General features: G+C 50.9%; 1 protein-coding gene across 12 annotated transcripts in view; it reads right to left on the reverse strand.

Annotated features, from left to right (window-relative positions):
* HOXD3 (homeobox D3) overlaps positions 1-13250 on the reverse strand; it is a 25528-nt gene continuing 12278 nt past the window's right edge. For 3 of the 12 annotated variants that reach the window (XM_059877991.1, XM_059877973.1, XM_059877997.1), the window contains exons 2-5: positions 10849-10951; positions 9658-10287; positions 745-7557; positions 1-575 (exon numbers count right to left, since the gene is read on the reverse strand). In XM_059877991.1, coding sequence (XP_059733974.1) covers positions 6800-7557; positions 9658-10204 — 1305 coding nt within the window. In that variant the 5' untranslated portion in view covers positions 10205-10287; positions 10849-10951 and the 3' untranslated portion in view covers positions 1-575; positions 745-6799. Of the gene's footprint in view, positions 576-744; positions 7558-9657; positions 10288-10848; positions 10955-13250 lie in introns of all 12 variants that reach the window. The other 9 variants (XM_059878012.1, XM_059878003.1, XM_059877986.1 and 6 more) reach the window with 8 other exon arrangements.

Raw genomic sequence — 13250 nt, forward strand, 5'->3', positions numbered from 1 at the left:
TTAGTGTTTTAAGTGTATTTTAATGGTTATTTTAAATTGCATTCAAGTTTAGTTCCAAGTTCAACAGGGGTTATTAACCTCTTTCCTCCCATACAAATAGGAAATAGTCCTGAAGGTCAATGAGAGAACTCGTTCAGCGTCTCCCCTGAATTCTGATCCTTTGGGACATCCTTTATAAAACTCTTAAATAAAAGTATTTGCAAGAACCTTTCCACCTATTGAGGTTTTCTCTCGTCCTGCCCTCAGAGACGGGTTTGTCCCTTACTGGGGGGACAGCAGCGGTGAAGGGTGTCACTGGGGCAAGCGGGAAGTGCGCGGAGGTGGGGCGTGGAGGTGGGGCCGGGACGCTCCGGGCACCCGGCGCCCTGCCTGGCCCACGGGCGGGGCTGCTGGGCGGCTGCCGTCCCTGGCGCGGGGAGGACCGGGAGGCGCTACCCTCGGGCCTGGCGCGGCAGAGCGCGGGGCGGCAGGTCGCGCCCTCCGTTACCCTCAGCCTGCGTACCCGCGTCTCCTCCGCTTGCGGTTTCTGGTCGGATCCCAGCTGGCCCGGACTTGCTCCGAAGTAGGAGGAACCGCTGTCGAGCGAAAAGTGCACACCGGTGATTGATGAACTCTTAATAGAACTAACCTCTCCCGCCCCCAGCCTAGACACACACGCAGAGCAGGCCTTCACCCCAGCCCCTCCCCTGGCCTCCCCGCGGGCCAGGGGGACGCGGTCGCCAGCCGGTTGGGTGATTAACTCACCGTTTGTCTTTCGGAAAGTGTTCAGGTGGGTCGGAACACGCACCCGTCCGCCGCGCCGCCGGGAGAGCGGGTCGAGCGCGCGTCACATGGCGCTAGCCGAGCCGGCCTTTGTGCGGCGCGACCGCCCCACTGCCCCGGGGAGGCGGCAGCTATTGCTCCCCGTGGGGGTGGGAGGCTCTCCGACTCGGGGTCCACGCCAGCCCTCTCTCCAGTGTGCCCCCAGGTTCGAGCCTGGGTGGGGGCCTCCTTTGTGTGTTTTTGCCGGCGACGGAGATGGCATCGTTGCTGCCCCAAGGGGTTAGCAGACGCGGGTGAAAGAGGTCAGTTCTGGCTCTGCCACTGCCTGGAGTTCAACCCAACCGACCCACTTTCCCGGTCATTTGGCCTTCAAGCCCTTGTGGAGATGGGGAGGGGTGTGGTATTTTAGGGCAGATTTCCTACCAGTAGAGCCATCAGAAGGCCTTCTCCCTGTCTCCTCATAAGTCAGGGACTCTCATCGCCTCCTTCAAAAAGGCCTTGGTCCAACAGGCACTCTTAGACGGATTTTAGCCCGGCTTCCCCACCTAAAACACTGCCTCTATAACCAGGGTTCTCCATGCATCCTGGTTTCAATTAAGATCTCCTCTTTGGGCTCTTACTAATGTTAAAATCCTATTCTCATGATTTTCCAGATATTATTCTTCCATATAAAATGACCCCAACTAGATATAGGAACCATTCAAGAGACTTACCCCTGGAGGAGGAAATGGCAACCCACTCCAATATTCTTGCCTGGGAAATCCCATGGACAGAGGAGTCTGCGAGGCTACAGTCCATAGAGTAGCAGAGTCATGACTGAGCGATGAGCAGGAAGAAGAGATTTTACCACAAGATCTGGGACAAGAAGACTTCTGTAATATCTCCCACCATGCTGATCTTCTGGGAACCCTTCACCTGCTTCTGCTACTGCAAATGACTGGACATCCATTAACCTTGGTTCTTCGTGTGTGGAAACCTTTTGTTTACAGTGCTTCAGAACGCTGGGTCTGGCCTGAAAATGGATCTCTGAATTATCTTTGTACTTTCCCAATTTGCCAAGGTGAGTATGAGACCTGAGTGAAATGTTTAGGAATGGGTTTTGGGCCAGGCGTATAAATCCATTTGGTCAACTCTGGGCACCCAAAATAAAGGGCTTTGTAGCTGGAGTAGGAGACAAGGGAGCAGTGATAACTAAGATTTCATCCTCTGTGATGATCTTCTCTACCACCAGCATAACCAATGCAGTAAATGCACAGGATTCATCTACCCTATCTTTTTTCTCTCCATCCAGACCTTCTACAAGAGAGCTCTAAGAGAGCCAGTCCTCAGAGGTGCTATGGGTGTAGCTGGCCACTCAGTCTCACTTCCCTGTGCTTGAAGTGTCAAGGGATAGGCCCACTCACCCAAGCCATAGCTACATCCCCTCTCTAGAAAGTTGCAAGTGCCCTGAAGTAATCAGGCTATATAGGCCTGTGGGAACTGGAGCCTTCTGTTTCTCTTTTTATTTACTTAATATGAACTGCTGTTCATCCTGTTCTTTTCCTACAGTTTCTGAAAGAAGGACCAGAGTAATGCCAAGAGTTGCCAGATGAAGAGGACCTTCCTGGATTCTGTAACTGGGATTAACCCATTCTTGACTTCAGGAGACAATTTCAACTAATCCTCAGGATAAAGTCAAAACAGGCCTGGGTTGTCCTTGAATATCCATAGTGTAAACAGGCTTCTGGCTCCCCCAGGTCAAGTAGAGAAACACTTTTTTAGAATGTTGGGTTTCTCCTTTGTTATTCAAACATACACCCACACACACATCCTCTTCACCCTCCTTAATGAAAAACCTCAACAGATGGGGAGCCTAGGTGCTCAAGCCTGCTGGCTGAGAAGACCACTTCACTCAAGGGTCAGTTGGCTGGTACAGAATGGGGGAGGGAGAGGGATGAGTAACTAGTATGGTTAATTACCATGTTTAAAATACTCCTTACAGATACAAATTTAAAAAATGCTTTTCAGCAAGGTTAGCAGCCTCTGGGGCCTGGGAAACCAATTTGGCTGATGTGTCTCTGATAGGGACTAGGCTTGAGGTTGCACCAAGGGGCAAGCACTTGCTCTGTATTCTCTCCCTCTTATTTGAAAGCCTGTACAAAGAAATGGTACAAACGGATAGTTAACAAATGATTCCATCTGAGAAGGGTTTTTCTCTGTGAGGTCCTTAGATAAGGCTGAGGTCTGAAAGCCAGGAGGTAGAGTGTGTTACCGCCCTTTCTTGCAACCTTTCCTCTGCAACTTCCCTATCCCCCTGGCTAACTCAGTAGGGTTTTCTCACTCCAGTGCAGGCTGGGTACTGAGTTTCTCCTTGGTAGCCAGGGCAGGCTCTCCCTGTCCCTAAATCTTTTCCCACCCCCAGCTCTCATTCTGCAGCTGGTCATTCCAGCCACTTCATCTCAACCCTGCTTTAATTCAGGTTTGATTGGCAAGACAGACTAGGGGGCTCCCAAATGACTTCCACCCCCATCCATAGGCCTAGGCTTGGGGCCCTGACCCCTTTCTTCAGGTCCCAGGAGAATCGCCCACAACCTCCCTGATAAGACCTCCCTCCAATGGGTCTAAGTAGGGGGGCGAAAAAAAGGCAGAGCCGGCCACGACCAGAGCCAAAGAGCCATTTCCTCCCCTTGGGCCGGCCCCTCCCCACCTGCGGGTGTCGGACGCCTTGCCGCCTTTGTGCGGCTTCCCGGCCGCGGGGCCCGTGGGAAGCCGCGCTCACAATGGCGCCGCTGCTCCCGGAAGGTCCGCTGCTGCGGGCGCCCTCGATCCAGCAGCGCGCGGCGGCTAGGGGCCAGCGAGCAGCCTCCTCGAGACCGTGGTGAGCTCCCCACGGAGCCCGCGCGCCGCTCCCGGGAAGAAGCCTCGGTCTGGAGTGGCGGTGTCCTTCCGCTGCAGACGTGCCTCTTCCCGCTGCAGGTCCTCCGCGGGAGAAGGAGCTGCCTGGGCCTGGGGCGCCATTGCCGGCCCGAGCTCCCCTCCCCCACCGTCCTTTCTCTGCCTTCCCGAGACCCGAGAGGGGGGAGGCGGGCGCCTCCGCCGATAGAGCAGCTATTGTGACCTTCCCTCGCGGAGCGGGAACCCAGCCGGCTGCGTACCGCCGGCGGTGACGGGGGAGGAGGAGACTGTGGTCGCAAACCTCGGGCCGCGGAGGGGGTGGCAATGAGAAATAAATAAAGCTTTGCAACCTCGGGCACTTGGGCCCTTCAGAGGGTGTTTGGTTGTGTTTAGACTCCGGTGCTTCCTAACACTAATTGCAGGCTCAAAAAGAGCAGAATTTATGGCGAAGGCCAAGGCGGCTTGTTTATAATTCATGCAGTTTTAAATGGCTGTGCGCGGCCTCCGCTCTCGCCCTGGCTGTCGGCCGCGCGGGAAGGGCCTTCCCAGACTGGCCGCCGCCCCCACTCGCGCCCTGAACGACCGAGTGTGGTCATCACATGACGCTCACGCCAGAGGCTGGAACGCATCCATCCGAGTCGCTCCCGGAAGCCTCGGGGAACCTTTCTCCAGAGGTGGGAGAGGACTCCCACTCTGCTAGCGAGGGGGTGCTTTGGGGCAGCTGCAGCTGCTTGGAGAGGGAGCTCCCAAGCCCGCGATTCTTTGGAGCCTGAGCGTGCGAGGAGGCTGATGTCAACTGGGCCAGACACCGTTTAAAATCTAATCCATGAAACCCTAAGCCGCAGATGACACTTGGGGCCTTGCAGACACCCGCAGACTCAGCAGATACTCCTGCGGTAACACACCGCGCTGGAAAACGCCTGAAGCCGTGATGCATTATGTATTTTTATTATTATTTATGGTAGGAAGAGGAGATGAGGGGAAAACCGGGCTGAATCTAAACAGCCTGACAATTCATCTATTTAATATTTAGCCAGTTAAGAAAGGTTGTAATCCCTGCAAGGCAGCAAGCTCTCCTTTGATTTCCCTAATAGCTTTAAAAATAATTTCTTACAAGACAATTAGAAATTCTGCCTATGGATGCAAATTTCATAGAAAAACAATTTTAAGCCTTGAACGTGGGTAAAATATCCCTTCGGTTGAAGTCATTTATTCTTTTGATACACTTCTACAACATGTATACTTTAAACCTGCTCAGATAAAGTGAAATTTAGCAAAAAGGATAATTCCCTCCCGCCCCCAAACTAACATGCCATTTTAAAAACAGCACAAAGGAACAAGGAAACTAAATATTATTTTGAGCCATCATTATTTAGCGAAACACAAACATCCAAATAGAAACGATTGTTGTTCCACCAGAAGATTAGAAGTTAAATGATTTCCACACAATAGAAATTTCACCTCATGTCACCGGGGATGTAGTAGGAGTTGCATTATTTGTCAAACCAAATAGAGATGCGTGGGCCGACTTTGCTGAAATACAAAAGAATCGAACCTTATCTGAAGGCGTTCTCCGAGTGCCTCCTCCTAGACAAGCCCGTGTAAGCAGTCCGCCCCAGTTAAAACCACGCTAATATTTACAAAACGGTTATAAATCCTCGAAGACATTTTGCCCATTTTGTACAAAGAAACAGGAGTAAACAAAGTGTTTATACTTATTATGTTCCATTAATGAAACTTTTATTACTTTACATCGTGGGGAACGTTTGTTTTCTTTAGAAATGAACCACTGATTTCTATAAGGAAAAAATTGTGAGGGCATTTCCGACAGAAAAAGCTTAGGTGCATGGCTTCAAATGATCGTTTCTTTTTCTGCATCTTAGCTTTTTCATTGTTCAATTCTTCTTATGACTTCTCTTGTATCTTTTCTTTGATTGTCAGTTTTCTTTCAAAGTTTTGTTAAGTACTTAATGCAGAAAAGTGAGCTCTGGCCTCCCCAATGTAAGTGCAACCTAAAAAGGTGGATCTGTATCTAGAAAGAGGGCGGTAGAAACAGTAAAACAGGCAGCAGAGAAACACCCTACCCAGATCATCCCACCCAGAACATTTCTAGGTTTGCATCTTCAGATATCGCACCCTCTGAAGTCAATAGCTAGAAAGTAATCAAGTATTCCCCAGAACCAATTTGTGTACAGGATTCCAAGTAAGTGGAAACAATGTTTCACAGGGTTAGCCTATGGGGGGGGGGGGGGGCCCGCCGGGCGGGGTTCCTCTGGGATTGTGCACAAGAAAAAGGCAGAGTGATCTACTTGCAAGTGTGCGTGATTAACACAGATACACTTCCGACTGAGAAATTTTTTATTCTAAATATTTGTTCAAATAGTACCAGACAATTTGAAATCAATAAACTGTGGCGAGGGCTGTGGCTGTTGGGAAAAGAATAACGGGTGTCGTGCCACGCCATAGGGCCGCCTGACTCTACCCGTGAAGGACAATTTGCGGTCTTAATCCTTTACAACTACAAACACCAGCCACGGTTAACAACTGTTCAAAACTACTCTCTCAACTAGTTCAGACCAAGGGGACTAAAGAGGTGATATGTGGCCCCCCGCGGCCTAGGAGCGCGTTCCTAAACTCGGCTGGAGAACTCTACGAATATACACATAAATACATTAAGACGAGGATAAATAATCAGGAAAACGAAATGACTCGCTTCAAATAATAAATACAGATCGTTGAGTCCGATGCAATTCTTATGGGACGGGAAGAAGCATATAAATTAAGGTCTCCGCAACTAAACTAGACGCGGGCTAGGCCCGGACCCTCTGCGAGGCGCGCCGCCGATGGATCTCAGACTTACCTTCGGGACACCATTACCAGATTAGAGTCCCTCGGTCCGCAGTATGTGGCACTGTGAGGTTTAACAGCGGAGAATCCTTAGGGCTGATTTACGGCGAGTCACCCAAAACAGGGTGCGCCTGGAAAGAAGGCCCAGGCGCCTGCGCCTCGGCCGCTGTTGACCCAGAGACCGGGAGGCAGCGGACCGGGCCAGAGCGAGGGAGTGAGTGGGGGGTCACCGAGCTGCCCCGCGGGCCCCGCCCGCCACCCCCGCCACCAAAGCCAAAGAGGTAATCGCGCCGCGAGTTCGGGCCGGTGGCGGCCGCTACAGATGCGTCAGTTTGGGGGCCTCGGGCAGGCGTCCCTGAGACGAGTGGTGGGCCGAGAGATCTGTGTAGGTGGGATGAGGGTCACACGGTCCGTGGTGGTGGTTGCCTGGAATCTGCGCGGCGCAACTGTAGTCCACGCTGGCCGAAGACGGGTGCGAGAGGTGGCCCAGGTTGAAGACGGGGCCGGACGCGGGCGCCATGGAGTCGACGAAGTTGCCGCCCACGTACACCGGGCTGCCCTGCAGGTTGGCGCTGGCGAAGCCGCCGCCGTTGCTCGCCATGGGGTGGGGCTCGAACTCGGGCGCCGCGTAGCGCTTCTGCTGAGGCAAGCAGCTGCTGAGCGGCGCCGTGTAGGCGGCCAAGCCGTACATGTTGGGCTGAGATTTGGCGAAGGCGGGCGGCGAGGGCGCGTCGTAGGCCAGGCCGGGCACGGGTGGCAGCTGCCCTGAGTAGGCCACGTGGCCCGCGGCGCCGCCGAGCGGCGGGCTGCGCTCCGGAGACTGACCCGCCGGCGAGTGCAGGATGCCCTTGGCCTTCTGGTCCTTCTTGTACTTCATGCGCCGGTTCTGGAACCAGATCTTGATCTGCCGCTCGGTGAGGTTCAGCAGGTTGGCCATCTCCACGCGGCGTGGCCGGCACAAGTAGCGGTTGAAGTGGAATTCCTTTTCCAGCTCCACCAGCTGTGCACTTGTGTACGCCGTGCGCACCCTCTTGGACGCTGGGCCCGGCGGGCTCTTGTCCTCGCAGCTCTCTCCTGGGCCAGGAGGGAGAGAGAGAGGTCGCTGAGCAGGAGATGTGGGGACACCCTGGGCCGTAGAGGGGTGCTTCCCTGACTCCTTCCTCTTCCTCCCCCCGCCCCATTTTAATCCTGGCTGGAGCGAGGGAGGGGCGTTAGAGCGGTGAGATTCCAAGAGATTCCCAGAACTCAAAGGCCCCAGGCCTACCTATCAGTGGCACCTGAAACTCCCATCTGCCTTCTGAAGTCCAACTCATTCAGCCCACCCCTTCCCCTTCAGCCTAGTCCATCATCCCGTTCCCAAGGCTGAGGAGGAGTTTAATGAGAGACTAGTAGCAGCTGGTAAGGCTTCCCACCCTGTCAAAGAAGGGCCAGACTTCACTTTGAACACTCCTTCCAGCCACTGCTGCTGGGAAGGTAGGTGGGGGGAATGTTGGAGGCAGCCTCAAACTACCTTGCTCAGAGGCTGGCTCCTGGGCAAAGCACCCCAAGCATGGAATGAGGGTGGCAATCTTGGCAGCTCACTCCAGCTCAATTGCACCCATGTGCCCAGTACTCAAATGCAGGGAGGTGACATACCATGAAAATATGGCCCCAGATTTTTAGGGCATTCAAGGCCAGGCTGGGCATATTTTGAGTATTACAGTGCTGGGAGCAGCAGCTTCAGCAGTGGTTTCCACCACCCCTGCCACCTCTCAGCAGCTTGTCCACTCCCTCCCTAGGAAGACAAATGGATTTCTCCTGGGAGGGAGGGCCTAGGCCTGCAGCTGGGAAGGAGGGGCAGGAGAAGGAGCTTACAAGACTTAAAGACTCTTTCCCCCTAGGAGCAGCAGCCCCAAAGAGCAACAGGCAAACCAGAGATCTGATAACAAACTAAGTACATCCCCAGCTAACTACACCTCAAGCTAGCCCTGGACCTGGGAGCAAGTTCATCTACCTGAAGATAAAAAGTGCATCAGAGAACACAAGGCCAGAAAAGTTCAGGCATCAAGCAAGCTGAGCAGAGAGTGGCAGAAGGTCTCAGAGCTGCTGATCCTGCCCTTCTTCTTCCACACAGACTAAACGGACCTAGGGAAATTTTTCTCAACACCAGAGTCTCCCTTTCCAGGGAAAAAACCCAAGGCTGCTCCTGTTTCAGAGTACAGCCTCTTTCCCTAGGATATGAGCCTCCACATTAGGGATTTCCTGGGGAGGGGGAGAATTGAGTGGGAGTGGCCTGAGATATGCCATTTGAGGTTTTGTTTTTTGTACATGTTATTTTGTTTTGTTGGGGCAGGAAAGGGTTGGCCGTGCCTTTCAGCTTGCAGGATCTTAGTTCCCCAGCCAGGGATTGAACCTGTGCCCTTCAGCAGTCAAAGTGCACAGTCTTTAATCACTGAACCACCCGGGAATTCCCCAGGTGTGCCATTTGGTAGTTTAGTTATCTTGGGCAAGTGACTTATCATCTCTAACATTTTCCTTATCTGTTAAAATGGATGTCTTATTAATACCTACCTCAAAGCGTTCTTTGGAAAATTAGTGCTTATAAAGCACTTAACATGATTCTTAACATAGTGTTCAATAGCCTTTTAGTTCTTATTAATTTAAGGAAGTGGGATTCATGTGATACGGGCTATATCACCCCCTGGGCTTGGGGATCATAGTACCTATCTTCAAGTTTTGAAGATCTATTGGCTGGAAGGAGTTGAGTTATGACCAGCAGTCCAGATATTAGGGCAGTATAAGGAAGAGCTGTCTATGAATAACTATGAGACATGTCCAGCAGCGGTGCCAGCAGCCTGGAGTGGACATCAGCACCCTGTCATTGTAAGGATATGACCACAACCAGAGACACTAAAAAGAAAGAACAGGGAGCTCCCTGGTGGTCCAGTGGTTAGGATTCAGCACTTTCACTGCCATGGCCTGGGTTCAATCCCTGCAGCCCCCAGTCAGAGCACTGAGATCCCTCAAAGCCATGCAGTATGGCCAAAAAAACCCCCACAATTTCTGCATTGCGAGTTTACACATATGGCCTCCAAAGTTGTACGTCCAGCCCTGAGTCTCTTAATTCCTAGGTGAGCTAGCTTCTTGGGGTCAATCTGGGGGAAGGCCCAGAGATGAGGCCCCTCAGAGGGCTACCTGCAGTGGCACAGCTGTTCTTCTGCTTGGAGTTCTGGCGGGACTCTTTCATCCAGGGAAAGATCTGCTTGCTGATGGTGGCTGAGGAGCCAGAAGCATTGGGCCCACCTTTGGCCTTCTTGGCAGGTACTCCACCTCCAGGGTTGGTGGGAGAGGATGGGGGCAGGGCTGGTGGCGGTGGCGGTGGAGGGGGCTGTGGTGGCTGCTGCTCTGAGTTCAGACCTGGAGGCTGGCTGCCACCACCCCCACCTTGGCTGTTCCCAGTGCCAGGCCTCATGCAGCTTCCATTGAGTTCAGCCGCCTTATGGGCTGGGGCTCGGAGAGGCGCAGAGCTCTGGATGGAGCAGGCAGAGCCTGGGTAATCAGTGTCCATGGAGTTGGCAGCAGCAGGGGGTGGATAAGGCTGATGAGGGGCACTATAGCCGTAAGTGTCAGCAGCTTTGCTGTAGCCATAGCCTCCGAAGAGTCCTGGGTTCTCATAGTAAGCAGCCTTCTGCATCGTGTACTCAGGAACCTCCGGGGCCTGCTGACCCTGCTCAAATAACATTGACCACCACTGTCTCCTTCACCACCACCTCCAATGTCTGCCAAATCCTGAGAGAGCTGGGGCAGCCCCAGGCTCCAGATAACCTGCAAAGAAGAAAAGTGAGAGGTCCCAGAGGGACTGTCATTGGCAAGACCAATCAATACAGAAGGACTAGCCCAGGCTCTCTGCTTCCCACCCACTTCATAGTAGGAGGATCTGGGATTTTTATGAAGTTCAATTTATTTGAACCCTTGGAAGTGTCAGAAGGAATTTCTCATAAACCACAAGAAAAGACTCCCCTTCACCCAAGGGAAGGGGTTAATTTTTTTTTCCCAGATACAATTTTCTTTCTCCAAGATTGTCAGTTTAGCCTTTGAAACTGCATAGAAAAGCACTTATGGCCTATACATTTTAATGACTGAGTTTCTCACTAGACTTTGAGCTTTCTGCAGGTAGGCACTGTGTCTTATTCACCTACATATTCCTAACATCCAGCCCAATGCACCACATGCAGTTAAGTGCAGTAAATGCATGTTGAATGAGTGAATGAATGAATGGATCAATCAGTTAATCATAGGTCATCCCAGGGATGTGATGGGCAAAAGAAAAGTCTGTTAACCCTCAGAACAGCTGGCAGTCTAAAAAAAAAAAAGTATCTCCCCCACCTGGTTTCAAAATCACAGCATCTTCCACAGAGAACCAGATAGTCCACTCTCCGGTGAATGGGTCAGAGTTGGCCAGTTAGCACATGGGTCAGCACTGTGAAATCTACTAGGAGATAAAACCCAAGAAGAAGACTTAAAGACTCCCAGAGTTATTTTGAGGCTAAAGAAGTTTCTTCTCTTCTACATTTTTCTAGGTGCTTTACTTTGTAGTCCACTACTTTTAAATAGATATCATTGGAAATAAGAGATTTAGAATTTGAATGCATACAGCATGGGTGAATAAAAAATGCTTTATGTTCTAACTTTATAATTTTAATCCTGCATCCATTGTATGAATAGATACTACTATTGACCTCTGCTCTTGATCAGCCATTCCACTCCACCTCCAACCTACAACCAATGAGAGACCTCTTATGGCATAATGAATGGACATAGAATTAGAATAATAATAATAAAAAAAAAACTAAGAAAAATTCTACCCTTTTTGTGTCCTTTGACTCTTGATGGGGGGTTTACCTTCTCACCTACCTTCTGAAAGCCCCTAATGAGTTAAAGTTTAACCAGCACTATTCAACCACTTTCATCTGCTTGATAAAGAAAACTCATTGGTCAGCTCCTAGATCTGAATTCTTAATCTCACCTTTCAGTCAACTCTCCTTCCCCAAAACTCCCTGGTTTCCATCATGGTCATCATGACAGACCACATTATCTAGACAACTTATGTGGCCTAACAGATTTGACCATTAGTACTACAACTCCATTCACTCATTTCCCTTCCATTTTCACCAAACAACCTAACTCAATTTCTTAAATTCTTCACATTAGCCTTTATTTGGTAGAATAGTTGCTCATTTTGTTTTAAAATATAAGTGAGCATGCCATTAATCTTGATAAGAGAAGTGCTTCTTAATGAAAGAACAGTCAGATGTAATGTTTTAGGAGTAGTTTCTATTATTGTTCTTAAACGTATGCAGTTAGGATATCTACCAAACAAAGCTGGTCTTAATCTTTCTTTCATTCATTTCTGTATCATTATCTGACTATTAAAGCTACTGAATATTAAATGGAAAGCTACATCCTCATTCTGTGACTAATATTTATATGTGTTTGCCCCCAGGCCAAAAAACTACTCTGACTTTGGTTAGATCTTAGGATTTTTCTAGGATCCTGCTTCCAGCCTTAAACCTTGGGCTCTTTGGAGGTCAAAATGGTCACTTTTGACACTCAGACCACCAGAACTTGATGCTGCTTGTCATTCCATCTACAGCATTGGAAGCAAAACATCCCCTCTCTTGCCTCCCAGGGTGACCAAGTTTATCTTGATAGGTAGACTAGTCACAGTAAAATAGCCTCTTTAGTAACTGACCAAGTCTTTGAAACAGATGGCTTTACATATATATTTGTTCCTATGGCATATTCCCAGACAAAGGTCTGTGTACAGACCTCAAAAGTGCTAATACTGGGCAGCTCCATGAGTAAGCTTAGAGTCTGTTCTCCCTCTTCTGTTTTCATTGTCTTAAGGAATTTCAAGGGTCACTCCCTGATGATCCCGCACCCAAATATCCATTTCCCCAGAAGCAAGGGCAATAGCTCTCTCCTCACTGAGAAGGACTTTGTAGCCTCTTCCATCACCCCAAAATGTAAAGCTCCAAAGAAATCACCTTTCCTAAAACAGAACCTGAGAATATTGTTACAAAACTGGTTTAAAAAGAAGCCGCAGCTTATTTCTTTCCAGAAATCGCTGCTCCTTGTGAACTCTGCTTGAACCTAAGAAGCAGGAACGGGTCATAAATCACTTGGACAATGGTCAACTGTTCAGTGGCTCATCTTTTGGAGCCCCCCCCCACCTCCTTTAGGGCTTTCTTTTCTCGCCCTTTGGTACCTCTGCTCATTTGGGCCCCGGGACCCAAATGCCTTGGGGTGAAGACTAAGCCGCCTGGGGGGAGGGGTGGTCTTCGAAGTCCTCAGCTGCCCTTTCCTCTCCTCCACCCCCAAATCCTGCTCCCACCCCTGGCCCAGAACACCGGCCAAGGCAGGCACCCCAGAACCCCGCCGGCGCCATCCTCGGCTCCTCCTAGGGCAGGCGCGCCAAATGGGATCTAGCTGGCTCTTTTCTGGTGGTCCCGGGAAGTTGCCCAGTTCAGCTCGGAGGCCCAACCGCCGGCCGGGAATGCAGGACCAAACGGTCCTCAGCCGAAAGGGAGGCGGCCTCCTTGGAGCCACCACCGCCGGATCCCCGCAGCACCCTCTGCGCCTCCGAATCAGCCGAACCCTGATACTTGCTCACTGCACTTAATTCTGCCCGGGATCAATATCTAAATATGATACCGAATAAATAAAAGGCGCTCAAAGCAGCTGGGGGACGGAGTTATTAAGCAGCTGGAGCTCTCACGGTGCATATC

This window comes from Bos taurus, chromosome 2, assembly GCF_002263795.3.
Source record: "Bos taurus isolate L1 Dominette 01449 registration number 42190680 breed Hereford chromosome 2, ARS-UCD2.0, whole genome shotgun sequence".
In the NCBI taxonomy this organism is placed as follows: Eukaryota; Metazoa; Chordata; class Mammalia; order Artiodactyla; family Bovidae; genus Bos; species Bos taurus.